This window comes from Geotrypetes seraphini, chromosome 13 (assembly GCF_902459505.1).
Source record: "Geotrypetes seraphini chromosome 13, aGeoSer1.1, whole genome shotgun sequence".
Lineage (NCBI taxonomy): Eukaryota > Metazoa > Chordata > Amphibia > Gymnophiona > Dermophiidae > Geotrypetes > Geotrypetes seraphini.
The window spans coordinates 3,243,613-3,264,059 of NC_047096.1; the positions used below are offsets into that span (position 1 = coordinate 3,243,613).

Sequence of the window (20,447 nt, forward strand, 5' to 3'; positions counted from 1 at the left end):
TATAACAGAAAGGGATCTGGATCACAAGGCAGCACTCAGGCTAGAAATCTGGCATTGCACAGACACTGGACGCCAGATAGGAAGTGTGGCACACTGGCACCCTTAAATGCCATCGGAACTGCTTTGATCTGGCTCAATTAGATCCTGCCAACACACCTGACCGCCTCAGCAGATCCGCCTTGGCGTCCGGCTCGGTGGACACAGCCCAGCCACAGCTGAGCGAGTGGGCGGAGCCCTACAGCGCCCGCCCCCTGGGCGGAGCCCGGCTCCGGCACGCCCCCTGGCTGCCCAGTGCCTGCACGGCACGATCGCAGCCGGCGCTCAGTGGTTCCCGAGCGCCGGGGCCGGAGGGATGTGGCTGGATGAGCGCCTTGCCAGCCAGTTGAAAAGGAACCTGCAGCCCACCCTGACCTACTGGAGCGTCTTCTTCAGCTTCGGGCTCTGCATCGCTTTCCTGGGACCCACCTTGCTGGACCTGCGATGCCAGACCCAGAGCTCCCTGCAGCAGATCACCTGGGTCTTCTTCTCCCAGCAGTTTTGCCTTCTGCTAGGCAGCTGCCTGGGAGGCGTCTTCAAGAGCACGTAAGTGGTTTACATTCAGCAGGTCCCTCTCACACTTTATCTAATGCACCTGGGGCAATGGAGGGATTAAGTGACTTGGCCAGGGTCACAAGGAGCAATTAGAGAATGACACGGGGACAAATTTTTCCCCATCCCCGTGAGTTTTGTCGCTATCCCTGTCCCCTTCCTGTAAGCTCTGTCTTAACTGCACAAGCCTCGAACACTTATGACTTTAAAGCATTTGAGGCTTCTGCAGATGAGGAAGGACGGAGCTTAGGCATTGGTGGAATGAGGCATTATGACATCACAATCTCAGCTCTAGAATGTTGCTACTTAGGATCTGAAAGCGTTTGAGGCTTGTGCAGATGAAGACAGAGCTCAGGCATTGGTGGAATGAGGCATTATGACATCACAATCTGAGCTCTAAAATGTTGCCACTTAGGATTTGAAAGTGTTGGAGGCTTGTGCAGATGAAGATGGAGCTCAGGCATTGGTGGAATAAGGCATTATGACATCACAATCTGAGCTCTAAAATGTTGCCACTTAGGATTTGAAAGTGTTGGAGGCTTGTGCAGATGAAGATGGAGCTCAGGCATTGGTGGAATGAGGCATTATGACATCACAATCTGAGCTCTAGAATGTTGCCACTTAGGATTTTAAAGTGTCTGAGGCTTGTGCAGATGAGGACGGAGCTTGCAGGAATGGGGCAGGGACAGGAAAAGAACTTGTGAAGACAGGACGGGAAAATTAGTTCCCGCAGGAATGGGGAAAAATTTGTCCCCTTGTCATTCTCTACCCACAACCTCAGGGTGCTGAGACTGTTGCTCTAACCACCCCTTCAAACTCTGCCTTTTTCCCTTCCCTCTCACCTTTACTTTGATGTCTGTAAAACCACTCTGAACCAACCCGTTTTGTTTTATCTGCCACCAGCAGTACTGCCCAGGTCACTGCTACTGAAATGAGCTCCTGGTCCAGACGTGTCTGCTGGGGTCGTAGCTTTCCAATGATCTTATTTCACATGTCTATGGTGTGTGGAGAGCTCAGGAACTCAGGGTAGTTCCAGCGGTGAACTGGCCAAGTAGTTGGACCATATTTGGGGACTGGGGAGAGGTGAGAGGAGGCAATTTGAGCTGTTCTCTATACTGTGTATCGAGTCCAGGGGTGTGATATCCATAATATCATACGGAAGTGGTGTACATTAATTATTGCCCTATCCCCAACCCCAGAGGGCTTACAATCTTAAGTTTAAGTGACTTCCCCTACTCGAAGCATTAGGCTACTCTTTGGTCAAATAAGGTAAAAACTTTCCAGTTTCAACATTGACTTTATCTGCAAAATACTGAGCCTATGAACAGAACATTTTTGTCTTGCTACCCACGTGAACCAAGTGAATTGTGTTACTGATGCACCAGCCAATGTGTGTGTGGGGAGAACACGTAGGTGCCAAACAATTGTTAGATAGTTGAGCTAAGCTTATGTAGGCCAGCTCTATGGAGATTTTGTGCAGCCTTGGGAGCTGTTCAGAGGTAAATCCTATAGTATCCATTTCATTCATTCATGTTCTCCCCAACGAACTCAGAACAGGTTAAGCATATACATATAAGCACATAAGCAATGCCTCTGCCGGGTCAGACCTGAGGTCCATCGTGCCCAGCAGTCCGCTCACGCGGCGGCCCAACAGGTCCAGAACCTGCGTAATAATCCTCTATCTATCCCCCTCTATCCCCTTTTCCAACAGGAAATTGTCCAATCCTTTCTTAAACCCCAGTACCGTACTCTGCCCTATTACATCCTCTGGAAGCGCATTCCAGGTGTCCACCACCCGCTGAGTAAAGAAAAACTTCCTAGCATTTGTTTTGAATCTATCCCCTTCCAATTTTTCCGAATGCCCTCTTGTTCTTTTATGTTTTGAAAGTTTGAAGAATCTGTCTCTCTCCACTTTCTCTATGCCCTTCATGATCTTGTAGGTCTCTATCATGTCTCCTCTGAGTCTCCGCTTTTCCAGGGAGAAGAGCTCCAGCTTCTCCAATCTTTCAGTGTATGAAAGGTTTTCCATGCCCTTAATCATTCGTGTCGCTCTCCTCTGGACCCTCTCAAGTATTGCCATATCCTTCTTAAGATGCGGTGACCAATACTGAACACAGTACTCCAGGTGTGGGCGCACCATTGCCCGATACAACGGCAGGATGACTTCTTTTGTTCTGGTCGTAATACCATTTTTAATAATACCCAACATTCTGTTCGCCTTCTTCGCAGCTGCTGCGCATTGCGCTGTTGACTTCATTGTTGTATCCACCAGTACACCCAAATCTCTTTCAAGGTTACTTCCCTCTAATACTAATCCCCCCATTTGGTAGCTGAACATCGGGTTCTTTCTCCCTATATGCATGACCTTGCATTTCCCTACATTGAATTTCATCTGCCATTTATTCGCCCACTCCTCCAGTTTGCTTAGGTCTCTTTGTAGGGCCTCACACTCTTCCGTAGTTCTGACCCTTCTACAGAGTTTAGTGTCATCCGCAAATTTTATATACAGTCCAAATGGCTACCATTTGTTCTTTATAATACAAGGTAAGTGTCCTAGTAGTGCTGCCCGATTCAGGGACAACTTTTTCGATTTGATTCAGCCTATTGAATCAATTTTCCTACCCAAATGTCCTGGCTGGTTTATTTTGTAGCCTCTTCACCCACCTCACCCCCTTTGCCCTCTCCTACACACACTGGCACTGTGGTGTAAATAAAATGAACAAATAAAAAGGACTTTTCCTCTCTCTGTTAAATCCTAGCTCACGTTTGCGGTCTAACACCAGCTCTGGCAGGATACACATTTCAAGCTGACATATTGTAATCAGAAAACAGAAAATAGAATGATTTTTTTTCTACCTTTTGTTTTCTGGCCATTATTCAAATCATGTTGGTGCCAGGCTCTGGTTTCTGTTTGTCTTCTGATAACTCGCTTTCCAGGGTCTCCTGCCCATTTGACTTTTCTTTTTTCTCCGTGCTCACCATCCATCTTCCATCTCTGTCCTTCCCTTCTCTTCTCTGGAAGTCTGGCATCTTTCTTTTTTTTCATCTCAAACCCTGCAGTCCAGCATTTCTCAAATGACCACTCCCCCCACCCCCTCCGATCCTCCAGCGTTCCTCTCCTCCATGGGATCCGATAAGGCAGTATACCTGCGCTCTTCAGGCCACCGGCAGCGTAAGTAAAGCTTTCCTTCTGCTACTGCTTCACACCTAAGCAGGACCAGCAGCGGGAAAGCTTCCAACTGCGGAAGGCAGCATGTTTACTTCACTGGCGCTGCCAGCGGCCCGAAGAATGAAAGAGCGGCTGCAGCAATTGATCCCAACAATCCTCCTTTTCTTAACTACCCTTTCAACCAGCATCTCTCTCTCCTTCCCCTCCCTTTCTCTTCCCTCTTCCCAACTAACCTCCTATCTAGTATCTCTATCCCCCCTCCCTCCACAGCACCTCTTGGGTCCAACTTCACTCTCTTTCTTTTCCCTCCCTCCATCTCATTGTCCACCATCTCTCCTCTGTTTTCAAACCCATTATTTCTTTTCCTTCACCTCCCCCCCCCAGGCCCCCTCAGTCCGGCATATGCCACTCTCTTTAGACCCCCTCCCTCCCTCCCTCCATGTACTTCTAATAGCTACACTAGGGGATCCCCTCAAAGGCCGGCATGTTTCCGCCTTATCCTCCCAGGCTCACTTTAAAAAACTAATTATGGCCTGCAAAGGATCGCCAGTGCAATAGCAATTTTAGCATGCTGCCGGCAGCTTCCGCCCCATGTTCCCTCTGCTGCGGGTCCCACCCCTCCTCTGACATGACATCCTGTTTTGGTCTGGCAGAGGGAATGTGCAACGGAGGCCAACGGCAGCCTGCTAGAGTCTCTACAGCACTGGCGATTCCCTGCGGGCCGTAATTAGTTTTTAAAGTGAGACTGGGAGGCCAGGGGGAAGCCCAAGGTCACAAGGAGCAATGGTGGGGTTTGCACCCTGGATCCCCTGTTTCTCAGCTCACTTTAACTATTAGAGGGCTATTCACCCACCTTCCAGTGGAGTTAAGGACAATATCTGAATTCAAGAAAACATAGGCCAAGCATGGAGAATCTAAGGAAGTGGAAGAGATTGTAGAGTTCACATTTGATATGAACGGGAAGACTGGCCTGGCTATATGGCTTTTATATTTTGGTTCCAGCAGCCACCATCTCTGCCAGTTTGTGTGTGCTTAGAATTATAGGCAGGTTGCACACACTCATGCCACTCGGCTCATACACATAACACTTACAATCAATCAAAGTGAGAGCTGGAGAAGTCCTAGACCAGTGGTCGCCAACATTTTTCATTTGAAGGGCCGCAGTATGAATGTAAGAAAGCTCTGAGGACTAGCAAAAGATTTCAAGCTTACACATCCTACTAAGTTTGTAAACCGCCATGACCTGCTTGTTCAGACTGGGTATTAATCATTAGAAATTAATATTGATTCTACAGCACTTCAAGGATATACAGTAGAACCTCCCTAATTGGCCATCTCCGTGCTTTGATCACCTCCTTAAGTTGACCTAATTTTCATAGACTGAACTCTATATATTGATACATCTGTAAGCTGTATCTTGACCACTTGGACTGTGACACACGATATTTACCCTCTATAACTTGACCAGTTGAGTCCACTCTACACAAAGGGGTAAAAGGTATTGGCTTTGCCCCATAGTTGTATTCATTTTTTTGGTTTTTTTTTCATGTTTTATTATTACCAAGTGTTGGATTAGGCCTAACAACTTATTGTTTATCACGTGTTGCTGAAGATTTTTTTCAACGTGAAGGACTGGTCCGAGCTGTAGATACATCCTACAATTACTGAAAATTTTTACAGTTAATTGAGACATGATGGCCGAAAGGAAAGAACTCAAAGAGCTGGCATTGAAGGAAAAGGTTGATCTTCTACATTTTCTGGAAAGCGGCAGCCAAAGAAAGACAGCGGAACATTTTGGTGTTAGCAAGAGTACGGTTAGCAACATCCAAAAATGTAAACACGAATACTTGCAAAGATTGGGGCAAAGATGCTGTCTTTGGCTGGCACCAAGCTCTGGAATGCGCTGCCTGGCATTCTGCGATTCTGTGATGGGAGATTGAACTTTAAGAAAATGTTGAAAACGCAATTGGTGGGCTATAGCCCTTTTCTGCCGCTTTTTTCTATGTTTCTATGTTTCAATTATTTGTCAACGCCTTCCTGTGCTAATGCTATTCTGTTAATGCCTTCCTGTCCTGTAAATGATTTTATGGGATCTTGTGATTCCATCTTGTAGGATGAATTTAAAGAAAATTTTGATAATGATACCGTTTGTTGTCTTCCTGTGTTTAGCATTTGTTAAATATGTATGAATGTAATTTTGTAAACTGCATAGTTATTATGCGGCATATACATTTTAGAATAAATATGGTAAGGAAAGCAGAGACCTACAGTGGTAAAGGAGGAAAACTTCCCTCGATGAAGCCCTATTAAGATGGCTCAAACAAATGAGGGCAGTTAATGCCCGAATCTCCGGGCTGACGATCAAAGAAGTTGCTAAAAAAAAATTGCACAGGAATTCGGAGTGGCAGATTTCCCAGAAAGTCTTGTGTGGTGAATCCAATGAAGTTCCAATAGAGGTTGTTGGAAGAGTTCATCAAAAAGTTCCCAGACTTTGCCAGATGCTTCAAAGATGACGACATCTTTAATGCTGTCGAGTGTGGACGCTTTATCAAGGCAATGCCTGACAGAAGCCTCGTCATGAAGGGTGACAAATGTACGAGTGGAAAACTTTCCAAACAACGTTTCACAGTTCTGCTTTGTACTAGCTCAACCAGAGAGAAACTAAAGTAAATTGGCAAAGCCACGTACATTCAAAGACCTCCCCGTCACTTGCAGGTCAAAAAAATGCACATGGATGACTGGTAACCCATTTTAGGAGTGGGTAAGGAGAATCGACCGAGAAATGAAGAAGAAATGGTCTATTCTACTCACAGTAGACAACTATCCTGGCCACCTGCAAGTGAATCATCTCACAAACATGACTGAAATTTCTGCCTCCATACAAGACCTCAAAAATCCATCATCAAAACATTTAAAAAGCACTACCGAGCCCAGCTCCTGCAGTGGCAAAGTTCAGTTGTGGATTAGGAATTGGTTATTGGATAGAAAACAGAGGCTAGGGTTAAATGGTCGTTTTTCTCAATGGAGGAGAGTAACCAGTGGAGTGCCGCAGGGGTCTGTACTGGGACCGGTGCTATTTAACTTATTTATAAATGATCTGGAAATTGGAACGACGAGTGAAGTGATTAAATTTGCAGATGACACTAAACTGTTCATGCGGATTGTGAAAAATTGCAGGCGGACCTTAGGAAATTGGAAGACTGGGCGTCCAAGTGGCAGATTAAATTTAGGGGTTCTTTTATCAAGCTGCGGTAGGGGTTTAACGCGCATAATACCGTGCGTTAAACCGCCTGCCGTGCTAGCCGCTAACGCCTGCATTGAGCAGGCGTTAGTTTTTTAGCCGGCCGCAGGGGGTAGCGCATGATGAAATGTCCGACGTGCTAACCCCGCTAGCGCGGCTTGATAAAAGGACCCCTTAATGGGACAAATTCAAAGTGATGCACATTGGGAAGAAATAACCCGAATCACAGTTACCGGATGCTAGGGTCCACCTTGGGGGGTCAGCGCCCAAGAAAAGGATCTGGGTATCATCATAGACAATACGATGAAACCTTCCACCCAATGTGCGGTGGTGGCCAAAAAAGCAAACGGGATGCTAGGAATTATTTTTAAAAGGATGGGAGTTTTTTTTAAAGTTCACAGAGTTTTTATTGAATTTTTCTGTAGCAAAAATCATAAACACAAGATGCATAGTAATGAATACATTTGTAATAACTTGACAACTTCATAGTAATGCAGGTCATATAATAAGTAGTACTAGAAAGAATCTAGTGGAAATTAAAATGAAATTAAGAACTGAATGAAATGAATAAAAGTCAAAAGCAAGGAAATCTGTAAGGACAACTGAAGATGAACTAAGGATGTTACAAACCTATACTATGAAACAGACAAGAAGAGAAAACATGTCTTAAGAATTAACATGGTAGAGTGAAATATGTAATAGAAGGCGTCGGAACGGGGGAGGCCACAGGGGCTTCTTGATGTTCTCATTTGAAATTGTCCGGCAGCTGCACTTCATTCTCCTTCCAGGGGCAGGCCTGCTCACTGACACTGCACAGTGGCTACCTAATGATTGAAAAGTACAGTGCTGGGAGGAGGTGGGTGGGTAGCGGCCACGCCGTAGGATTCCGCAGGGCCGGGGCAGAGCTTCAGGGCCCCCCTTCATATCAAGCAGTGTTCCACTGTCTATGCTACCAGATAAATATGGACTCTCCAACCCATATCCCCAATCTGCTATCACCAGCTTGCTGCCGTCTTCCTTCTGCCTTCCCCTCTCAACGCTGGGCATCTGGAGTTCCTTGCTCCCAGGGTTGTTGCTGCAGGACAATGTTTTTGCCTATGAAGCCTTTGGCGTTGCAGGAGAAGTAAACTTGCTCTCAGGACAATGAGCAGCCCACTTCTTGTATCTTGCATTGGGGGTTCCCCATCAGACCATTTTTTTCTCCTGTGCAAGGGGGGTGGGGGTTTAAACCATCAATCCAGTTCTTTTCTCCATGTGGTGGGGGTCCACCAGCTCCTCAGGCTGTATAAGTCTGGTTTCTTCTTCCAGTGTACGTGAAGGTTGTGGGTGCATAATGAAAGTGTCTACCTGCTCCAAGATGTTTGTCAGGCTGCCAAAAATGTTTCAGGTGAATGAAGCAACCTGACCTAGCACTAGTCCCGCACTGAAACCATCAGCAACATATCCATGAGCTCTCACCATAAAATTGATGTTTCTCTGCAGCTGAGTAAATCTGCTTCTATCCAAGCATGAAATAAATTAGAGTAAGCTACAAAAGCAGTTAATAGCTCCCTAGGTAAATTCTAGGATGCAAGCTTATGAAGCGCATTTCAAACAGCTCGTTAAAGTTGTGGGTTACTGGGTCAGACCAATGGTCTATCTAGCCCAGTGGTCTCAAAACCGCGGCCCGCCAGGTACTATTTTGAAGCCTTCGGTATATTACCATTGTTCTGGAACGTTGCCCGCCTCACTGCTGTAACCTCACGCAAACGCTTTCCTGCATCTGTACGCGAATGTGAGGTAGAGTAGAGAGGACAATCGCGTACAGATGCAGGAAAGCGCTTGTGTGAGGTTACAGCAGTGAGGTGGGCAACGTTCCAGAATAGAGAATGACACGGTGACAAAATTCATCACCGTTCCCGTCCCCGCGGATAACCGCGGGAAATAATCCCATGTCATTTTCCAGTGTCTCTTTCAGCCTCTGTCCTTCTACACCAGCATTCTTCAGAGCAAAGCTTGCGGGTCAGTGGTTGTGGCCATTCATACTCTGATTCTTATGGGAGCCAAGGATAATGAAGCCATTGTGACATCACTGATGTGATTGGCTCTTAGGCACTGGTGGAATGAGGCATTATGACATCACAATATCTGCTCTGGATACCAGAGACTGTCATTCTTTAGTGTCTATCTCAACCTCAGTCCTTCTACACCAGCATTCTTCAAAGCAAAGCTTGCGGGTCAGTGGTTGTGGCCATTCATACTCTGATTCTTATGGGAGCCAAGGATAATGAAGCCATTGTGACATCACTGATGTGACTGGCTCTTAGGCACTGGTGGAATGAGGCATTATGACATCACAATATCTGCTCTGGATACCAGAGACTGTCATTCTGTAGTGTCTGTTTCAACCTCGGTCCTTCTACACCAGCATGCTTCAAAGCAAAGCTTGCGGGTCAGTGGTTGTGGCCATTCATACTCTGATTCTTATGGGAGCCAAGGATAATGAAGCCATTGTGACATCACTGATGTGATTGGCTCTTAGGCACTGGTGGAATGAGGCATTATGACATCACACTATCTGCTCTGGATACCAGAGACTGTCATTCTGTAGTGTCTGTTTCAACCTCAGTCCTTCTACACCAGCATTCTTCAAAGCAAAGCTTGCGGGTCAGTGGTTGTGCCCAATTATACTCTGATTCTTCCCTCTCTCCTTAAAGAATGACATGAAGATGGTTTCCCACAGTTATCCGCAGGGACGGGAATGGTGATGAATTTTGTCACCGTGTCATTCTCTATTCCAGAACATAAGGTAACCACTGGAGGCAGTGCATGCAATCTCCTGAACTCTCGTGAAATCCGGCACCTCTTTTGGCAGTGACTGCTTGATGTAAGATGGCGGTTGTGTCCGGTGCTGGAGGAGGTGAGAGCTGAAGGCGGTTGTGGACACGACCACCGGACACTTAAGGCACAAGTCGGTTATTGATTCTCCCCTAGAGAACTACACTAAAACCCTGTCTCTTGCGGTTGATACTTTAGAATCTAAATCACAATTTTGCATGAGGTAAAACTCTTTATAGTTTATAAATCTTTCCTTAATTGCTTCTGATCATTTCAGCTTTACACAGCTGAAATCAGTGCAACATGCAGAAAGTGAAAAACTATCCAAACTTCACTTTCTGCATTGCTAAATGGGCCGCCGCGTGTGCGGAGCACCGGACTGGATGGACCTCGATCTGATCCGGTGAAGGCATTTCTTATGTTCTTATGCTGTGTAGAGCTGAAATGATCAGAAGCAATTAAGGAAAGATTTGTAAACTATAACGAGTTTTACCTCATGTAAAGTTGTCATTTCTTTAATAAGACATTAACTATTTTTTCTGCGGCCCTACAAATCCAAAATGTGGCCCTGCAAAGGGTTTGAGTTGGAGACCACTGGTCTAGCCCACTATTCCGTCTTCACAGAGGCCAATCCAAGTCACGAGTAGCTGGCAAAGACCCAAACAGTAGCAGCATTCCACAGCTGAGATTATGATGTCATAATGCCTCATTCCACCAATGCCTAAGAGCCAACCTCATCAGTGATGTCACAATGGCTTCAATGTCCTATATTCAACTCACATAAGAATAGCCTTATTGGATCAGACCAATGGCCCACGGAGGCCAATCCAAGTCACAAGTACCTGGCAAAAACTCAAATAGTAGCAGCATTCCATGTTACCGTCCCATGTCTGTCTCAACAGCAGACTAAGGACTTTTCCTCTAGGAATTTGTCCAAACCTTGTGACCTGGATTGGCCACTGTTGGCCATTGTGACATCACTGATGAAGTTGGCTCTTAGGCATTGGTGGAATGAGGCATTATGACATCACAATCTCAGCTCTGGAATGTTGCTACTCTGGGTTTTTGCCGGGTACTTGTGACTTGGATTGGCCTCCATGACGATGGGACACTGTTAGGCTGTTCTGTCTCAGCAGACGGTAGAAAACCCACCACCATTTCTGTTCGGTCTCTCATAAGAACATAAGAAGTTGCCTCCGCTGAGGCAGACCAGAGGTCCATCTTGCCCAGCGGTCCGCTCCCGCGGCGGCCCATCAGGCCCACTGCCTGAACAGTGGTCTCTGACTAATTTTATAATTTACCTATCTTATATCCTGTTCCAAACATATGTATCTTGTTGTAAACATATGTCTCCTACTGTAAACACTGCATTCTCTCTCAGCACGACTCTCATTGTAAACCGCTTTGAACTTAGGGTTTAGCGGTATATAGGGGTTCCCCAGGACAGCAGCCACAACTCGAGGGGTATGTAAGAGATAACTGAAATGATAGGGTTTCCAAAACTGTAATTCAACCAGAGTCTCCCTTCTTTCATTGCTCTCTAAACAGACTTGCCACTGTGGCAGCCTGAGAATTAATGTAACTCAGTGCCAAGATTCACCGCATCACACTTCTCCCCAGTGGCAGGAAGCAAAAATAGTTTTATTTGGGAGGATGAAGCAGAGCGATACGCATGGATTGCAGATACAATTTTACCCTTTTCTTTGAAGCATTATTCTCCCTCTTACTGATGAATCAATCAAACTTTTACAAGAATCATTATTAGATGTCATTTTAAAGAATGGCTTCTTTGATTCCAAAGCTCACATCCTGGTTCCTCCTTTCAGGTAAATACCAGAGTTATGTTGTTTGAAACAGACACTGCTTTCTCTTTTCTCTGCCAGGATTGGAGGGATTTCTGTGTGAGGTTTATACCTACCTGTAAACTTCAGTGACTTACCAGTCACTGGTTATACAACCTTTTACTTATTTGAGTTATGTTTCACAGCAAAGTCAATATGTATGTAACTTATGGCTCAGTTGGCACAATTTAAAGAGACATGTCTTTTTAAATATGTCCTTTTCAACTATGCTCTGGAATGCCTTGGGAAGGGCGGGTTATAAATAAAATAAAACAAAAAGCAGGTAAAATCTTTGGACTAAATATTCACCCAGCAGCAGTCAGTGGGTTTTAAAAGCCAGGCCATATCCGGGCACTGCTCCTGAATTCAGGCCTAGATTCTCAAAACTTTAAACGCCGTTGCTAAACTGTTTTCCGGTGGTTTAACCTGTCCACAGTTTAGCGACAGATTATCAAAAGGGATCATCTCCCTCTTTAATGAGGTTTCTAGCAGTCTCCGACACTAACATGCAAACGGGCTCTTCAACATTGAAATGAGTCATTTTTAAAAAGTGATGTCGTCTTTTGGCAGCTAAAAAAAGCGACTGGTCCAGGGGTGCCGGTCAATGTCGGGTTAGGTTTTAGTGCAGCGGGAGAGTGTGGGCATCTCGGGTCAAGTCGTGGTGTGTTTTTGTTTTGGGTTAATTTTTACGGCGGCGTTGAAGGCATCAGTGATGGCCATATGCAAATTAGGAAATCTTTGCTGCTGTCCGCCAATGTTATTTGCATGCACAATTTTTAAAAGAATGTCTTGGGTTTTTAGATTTGGTATCGGAATGGCTGCGTTAGCAGACCGTCGCTTTTTGAGAATCTTCCTTTCGGTGCTTGATTTTTTATTCCATTGTTTCGCCCATCCTCCTGATAGCATTCAGAACAGTTTACAAAGGAACTTACTTAATTGAATTTATAGATGTCATGTTAAAATCAACTAAAAACAAATAACATAAAATCATTTAAACAAATCTTTAAAATGACATATAATAAAAACAAATAATTCTCCCAAGTAAACCATGAAATAATTTCCAGCAACAGTTCAAAGGTCAAAAATAAGTTTTAATGACTTTTCTATATCTTAACAAGTCCTTAACTTTGTAAATGAAACCAGATAAATACAGAACTGACTTCTACGCAGCCTGATTTGTCTGGTTAACTTAGGTGGTCAAAATGCCACTGTAGCTGATATGGGAGGATTGAGAGAAATCCAAGATGGCGGACGTCCGTTAGCTGAACTTGGACTGCTTTTTTCTTCGCTTGCAAATTCTTATATTTCTGCAAAGAGGAATGCTGTTTACTTGATTTCGATATGCCCCGTACAAAGAGGAAGGGGAACGTGACAGTGTCACAGCCGCTGGCTTTCACGTCTTCTCCGGTGCAACAGATGATTCAGCGTTTCTTTGAGCAACACAGCTCAGCTGACTTCCAGCTACCCTTGCGGCGGCAGATATCTGCGGAGGACCTGAGTCCCTGGAGCTACAGACATTGCTATCGCCGCCGGCACTCTCTTGTCCAGAGGGATCGCAGAGTGAGGACATTTTGGAGCAGGCAGCGAGAGGAGCCCCAGCCCCAGCTGGAAAGCAGGGCTGGAAGATCGCCGAGAGAGAGGGAGGTACATCAAGAAGCCCAGCAGTTACACTGGAGATATTCTTTGAGGCCATAAAGAAGATAGATAGTAACATAGAAACATACAATATGACAGCAGAAAAAAGGCCTTCGGCCCAACAAGTCTGCCCACTCAAAGAACCCTCCCCTAAGTTCTTCTTTGAAGTGAACCCACGTGTTGATCCCATTTGTTCTTAAAGTCCTCAACTACCTGAAGTGGAAGTTCTTAAAGGCCTCAACTACCTGAAGTGGAAGAAGACATGAAGGTTTTGGTGCAGAGAGTGGTGGAGGGTTGGATCGCTCTTCCGGAGTCTGTCGTGGGGGAGGGCACCCTCCAGGGATTCAAGACAAGGTTGGACAAGCTCCTACTCAGCTGGAATGTATGCAGGTGAGGCTGGGCTCGTTTAGGGCGCTGGTCTTTGACCTGGGGGCCACCGCATGGGCGGACTGCTGGGTGCGATGGACCACTGGTCTGACCCAGCAGCGGCAATTCTTATGTAGTAAATTCAAGCAGGAATGTATGGACAAGATACAAGTCTTTGAAGAATTCAAATTCCACTACAATTAAAGAACAAACATTTACTTCAAGGAAAATTGAAATGATAGAGAACTATAACCACAGATTGAATTTAAGTCTTAAACTGCCCAAAGATAATGGCTATGTCACCAAGAAAACTTTTTTTAAAAAAATTCTTATAGAATGTTTGAATTTCCCTCAGGACCAGATTCTGCCCATAAATAAAGCGTATTATTTACCTGCATTAAAGAGAAATCTTGATATTAATAATGTACCTATGGGTGAAAATCTGGTTCCTGATAATGATTTACAAAATCTTACTGCAGTTCTAGAGGACTCGTCTTCTGATATTGTTGAAAGAGCAATTTTAATTGTCAACTCTATATTTGAGCAAGATCTTAACTCTGTTTGCTCTTTTCTGGTCAACGTACATGGTTGCACCATGATGTAACCAAAGTAACTCAGGAAAGGCGGAGTTTATTTTTGGGAATGCGAGAGGAGACAAGGAGGCTGGGGGCTATATTTACGCTGGTCTGAAATATGTCTTCTTTACCCCAGACCATCTAAGATCCTTTTTGGGCCTTAAGGGGTTAGTAGCTCCAAAATGGAAAAAAAAAAGCCAGACATGCAGACGTTGAAGTCTTTTCCTTTGAAGAAACGGTGAATGTGTACTCCTTTTAGATTTTCCTTTTTCTCTCTCCAAAATTATTAGTGGTCTAAGGATGAGCTAAGTTCCATTTACTTCATTTGGAAAAGTAGCATATTGATGATATGTAAATTGATGTTAATTTTGTTGGAACATACTCTGTATTTCTTGTGCAAGTAGTTTTTACTTGTAAAAATTTGTTAAATCAATAAAAATAATTTTAAAAAACCCCAAACAAACCTCATTGTAGCCCATATTGCCTGTCTGTATCTCATTTGTTTACAGCAGGGCTGCCCAAGTCCGGACCTTGAGATCTACTGTCAGACCAGGTTTTCAGGATATCCACAATGAATATGCATGAGAGAGATTGGCCTGCACTGCCTTCTTGGTATGCAAATCTCTCTCATGTATGTTCACTGTGGATATCAAGGACCGGACTTGGGAAGCCCTGGTTTACCGTAATTATGTTTATATGTTACCTTGTAACCCATTCTGAATCCTCTGGGGAGGATGGGATGTGAAAGAAATAAATTACTAAGTTCCGACTCTGACCCCAGACCACCCACAAAGTCACCAACTATGGCTTTAGCAGTCTGTGTATGGGATTGGATTGGATTGATTCATTGGAGAAACTGGGTCTCTTTTCCCTGGAGAAGAGGAGACTTAGAGGGGATACGATAGAGACTTACAAGATCATGAAGAGCATAGAGAGAGTGGAGAGGGACAGAAAGAGAGAGAGAGATAGAAAGAAAGAGAGACAGAAATAGAGATAGATAGATAGATAGAGAAAGATTGGAGAAACTGGGTCTCTTTTCCCTGGAGAAGAGGAGACTTAGAGGGGATACGATAGAGACTTACAAGATCATGAAGAGCATAGAGAGAGTGGAGAGGGACAGAAAGAGAGAGAGAGAGATAGAAAGAAAGAAAGAGAGGAAGAAAGGGAGAGAGACAGAAATAGAGAGAGATAGATAGAGAAAGATTGGAGAAACTGGGTCTCTTTTCCCTGGAGAAGAGGAGACTTAGAGGGGATATGATAGAGACTTACAAGATCATGAAGGGCATAGAGAGAGTGGAGAGGGACAGAAAGAGAGAGAGAGAGATAGAAAGAAAGAGAGACAGAAATAGAGAGAGAAAGAAAGATTGGAGAAACTGGGTCTCTTTTCCCTGGAGAAGAGGAGACTTAGAGGGGATACGATAGAGACTTACAAGATCATGAAGAGCATAGAGAGAGTGGAGAGGGACAGAAAGAGAGAGAGAGAGAGAGAGAGATAGAAAGAAAGAGAGAGAAAGGGAGAGAGACAGAAATAGAGATAGATAGATAGAGAAAGATTGGAGAAACTGGGTCTCTTTTCCCTGGAGAGGAGGAGGCTTAGAGGGGATATGATAGAGACTTACAAGATCATGAAGGGCATAGAGAGAGTAGAGAGGGACAGATTCTTCAAACTTTCGAAAAATAAAAGAACAAGAGGGCATTCGGAAAAGTTGAAAGGGGACAGATTCAAAACGAATACTAGGAAGTTCTTCTTTACCCAACGTGTGGTGGACACCTGGAATGCGCTTCCAGAGGGCGTAACAGGGCAGAGTACGGTTCTGGGGTTTAAGAAAGGATTGGACAATTTCCTGCTGGAAAAGGGGATAGAGGGGTATAGATAGAGGATTACTGTACAGGTCCTGGACCTGTTGGGCCGCCGCGTAAGCGTACTGCTGGGCACGATGGACCTCAGGTCCCCTGAAGCAGGGATCAAAACGGGGCCACATCGGGACCCCTTGAATTCAGTTTGAAAGTTAAGTGAACTTTAATATACTTTACCAATGCAGTGATGGTGCTTTTGAGATAAACATCTGAGAAGATATTACTTTCCTATATTTAAAGGACTTTAAAAATTTTTTTTAATATATACAAATATATTTCAGTGCCTTGAAGCGTGATCATAGGTCTATTAACCTGCAATGACTGGGAAGGCGAACTCTTTTCTAGGGAGGTCTAACAACCTTCCTTTCTGAGTTTCACATCTCTGAGCGAGTTACATATCTAATTGACCATTCTCCATAGGCAGTTCCTTATTGGAGTCAGTTTTTCGCTATATTAAACTTCTTTCTGACTTCCTTTTTGATCATTATTATCCCTGAATTTCACTTGAGGAAATGGATTTGTTCCTCTTGAAGGTGAGCTGGGGAAAAGGGGTTCTGGGAGCCCAGGGAAGTCACAGGTACCACTCCACACCAGGGTTGTTTGTGGGGTCAGGAACGCCACTAGACACCAAGATATGTGGGAGGATGGAGGGGTGTGGGTTCTGGTAAAGACTAGGGTAATTAGGATGGGGTGGGGAGTCAGATGAGTAGCAGGGTTAACTTGGGATGGGGTGAGGAATTTGGGGATTCTTTTGGATGGATGGAGGCAATCCTTACTACAGCAACTGGTCTTTTAAAAAATATTTCCCTTCCTGTCAGCGCAGGAACCAGTTGTGGATCACACACTGACAGGAATGAGGATATTTGAGCCGTGAACTGCAGACTGCTGTTGTGTGTGTACTTTTCTGACAGTGCAATAAACTGCATTCTCATTGAATATACATTGTCGTGCTATATATTTCACTGTCATTTGTGATAGACGCTCCACATGGATGGCTGTGTGCCGCCCTGGGGCCATGTTTATTTGCCTTCACATAGCCCAGAGCTCCTTCTAATGGAAAGATAAACAATTCTCCAGCAAAAAAAAGGGAATATTTACCTGGCAGTGGATTTTATCACAAAGCAAAGAGATCACACCCTTGTTAAACCCAGGCTTTAAGGGCATTTAAACTCAAGTGAGCACCTTGACCTCTTAAAGCAGGTCTTTGAGCTCCTGAAAATGAGCACAGGGGACGTCTGTAGGTTGTCCTGGAACCTGCACTGATTCCTGCGAGGGATCCTGAGACGAGAGAACTTTGCTGTTTTACACCTGAAGGTCACGATAGGTCATTCTACATAGACCTGGTGTTTGTCACTAATTTTCAGAGGGGAGCCACCGTGTACCCCCTAGAAAGCGCTCTGGCAGATTTACAAATGGAATTTAGATCAGCAGGAGGACTGTTGCAAGTGTGACCTTGTCTTTTCCACCCAAAGAGCTTCCCTCTTAATGTTGGGTTAAAACTCTGTATGTAATGTCTAATGCCCGCCGTGCCCTACCCCCACTCCAGGTGATTCAGCCGGTTCGCTAGAGTCTAGGTCACCTTGATAGGAGAATTCCATCGGCTTTGGTCTTTCAGCCCGAGGTCCTGTGGCATGTTCCTTATAATCTTATATCCCACCAAATCTTCACAAAGCGGAGTGCGAGGCGGGTTACAAATAGCATTTGCTACACAAAAATAAACATACAGTGCAAAATCAAAATCAGACTAAATTCCTAACAGTGGGTTACAAACAGCATTTTTGTTACTGGCAAGCCCTAACCACGAGCTAACAAATACCTCTCTGAAATTAAACGGGCTAATCTACCCAATCAATCCTACCATTAAAATCCTTGGTGTCCCCCACCCTTATATTGTGTTTGCCGAGGAGTAAAGCGTCTCAAGGAAGCAGTACAAAGAGGCAGCAATCCTCGGCAAACACAATATACAGGCACTTTGTTACTTATCTTCATTTTTTATGGTATGTCCCAACCTTTTTCATAATGGACCCCTGACGAAGGTTTGTCTGAAACACGGAACCGTGTCGGGTCCCTTGATTGGTAAAAAGGTTTTATTTTACTTATTTGCATTTTAATTTTGGTACAATAAATTTTTGCCTGCATCTTGTACACAATCTGCAGTTTTGTTTGTTTCTCTTTAATGATTTTCTAAAATCAGAATAAGAAGTAGCCTCTAATATTAGTTTTCCAAGCCATGTATTCAATTTAGCGGCCTGGAATGAGAAAATTCTGTCAAAAAACTTCTTATATTGACATGATTTTAGAGAAGGATAATTAAGTGGAGTTATTCTACGTGTAATCTTATTGGAGTTGTTTAAAGGAAGCTGAGATGCAAGATAAACTGCTTTGTAACAAATACAGGAAAACGAACAAAACTCTGGACTCTACTGGCAACCAGTGAAGTTTTTGATAAAAGGGGGTAATATGCTCCCATTTTTTTAGTCCAAAAATGAGGCGAACTGCAGTGTTCTGGATCAGTCTCAGTTTTTTGTGGGTTTTTTTGTAAGCCCCTAAATATATAATATTACAATAATCTAAACTACTCAAAATGGATGTCTGCACCAGCAAACGAAAAGAAGCTTCATCAAAAAACTTCTTGATGGTGCGAAGCTTCCATAAAACCGAAATACATTTCTTGAACAGTAGGTCTGTATGTATATTATATTCCCACCCACTCACATGAATCGTCTTTTCTTTTATCTTTTACTCCCCTCGTTCCTTTTGGGTTTTTCCCGTCAATGTTTCCTTTCCTATAACTTATTGTAGTTCTCCCCTCTTACCTATCGTTTAATTGAACATCAGTTTTATGACTTGATTGTATAAGTCCACAGTTTTATTTTGTCCTCCCCTTTTTATTATCGTTAAACACCTAGAATTTAATCAAATTTTAAATAAAACATGAAGAAACAAACCAGGATTTTAAGGTCTTCTGTCCCGACTGGATTCTTTACTTTCTCCTGCTGCTTCTCTGAGATGTGGAAGATGCTCCAGTGCAGAAGGTTCCAGGTTCCAGAAAAGGTGAAAAAGCCTGGCTTTTTGACGGGAATTGAATCGGGGCTTAATACACAAGCTGGCTTTTTCTCTGCTGCTGGGAGAGGCTGTGGCACTCTTCAGAATTGAAGTGGAGACGGCAATGGACACTTGGGTTTTAGTACAAAGCATTTCTTTAGATTGTGTTGCAAATCCTCCTGTTTTTGGTATATTGACAAGTATAATTGTTATGTTGATTTTTTAAAAAATCATTCACCACCTTACTAGAGTACATAGCAGAAAACATAGGAGAAGGAAGAATTAATTAAAAACTAAGAAAAATAACTATAATATTATTATTTCATTGAGGCTGTAGTTAAACCATTTATAAATTGAGAGAACAACAAAGTTTTCAGGAATTTACGAAATAATTGCAGCTGGCCTAAAAGCCTAATGGAGTTGGGAAAGTTCGTTCCAGATCTCTACAAACTTGAAAACAAAAGATCGACTGAGCTTCCCAGCAGATTTAATTCCCTTAAAGGAAGGGAAGGCTAACTTATATCTTTGTGTGTGTCTCAAATGGCAAAGTAGTGGGCTGGAGTGATGGTCCATTAAGCCCAGCGTCCAATGGACAATCCAGGTCATTTGGAAGTTCATCTGGTCCCTTCTTGTTAATTCTTCATGTGTGCCTGGGTAACAGCTGTTAATGGATCTGGCCTCCAGAAACTTCTGCAAACCTTGTACCACATCCTCTAGCAACGTACTTACTACTTCTTATCATTTCTAAAGCACTGTATATTTTAACATTTAAACACAGATGGTCCCTGCTCCAAAGAGCTTATAATCTAATTTGTACAGACAAGTAGGAGTGTTTCTAGCAAAAAGAATGATACGGTGGGTAGAGGTAACTGATGGTGAATGAGTTAAGAGTTGAAAGCAGTTTCAAAAGAGTGGCCTTGTAGCTTGGATTTGAAGACCGCCAGAGACGGAGCATGACGTATTGACTCTGGCAGCCTGTTCCAGGCAAATGACGTGGCAAGAAAAAAGGGACGGAGTCTGGAGTTGGACTTATTTATTTCACAGTTACTGTACCAGACAGATCTAAGCAGTTTACAATCTCAAAAAAAAAAGAGTTCAAGAAAGCGAGAAAAGGAACACTACTATGTAAATAGGAAAGCAATTCATTTCGTAGCTTAAATCTGCTACCAGTGATGGCACCTTTTCAATAAACAAGTTCCAGGCCGTTCACAATTTTAAAATCTCCCTAGTTTTCTCATCTCCAAAATGAAGAGGATCGACTTGTTCAGCCTTTCTTCGTAGATAATCATTCCGTCCCCTACATCACCTTTTCC

General features: G+C 43.9%; 1 protein-coding gene across 1 annotated transcript in view; it reads left to right on the forward strand.

Moving 5' to 3' along the window:
• Nucleotides 1-306: 306 nt before the first annotated feature.
• MFSD4A (major facilitator superfamily domain containing 4A) overlaps nt 307-20,447 on the forward strand; it is a 35,538-nt gene continuing 15,397 nt past the window's right edge. Inside the window, exon 1 of the mRNA XM_033918899.1 lies at nt 307-582. Coding sequence (XP_033774790.1) covers nt 353-582 — 230 coding nt within the window. The 5' untranslated portion in view covers nt 307-352. The remainder of the gene's footprint in view (nt 583-20,447) is intronic.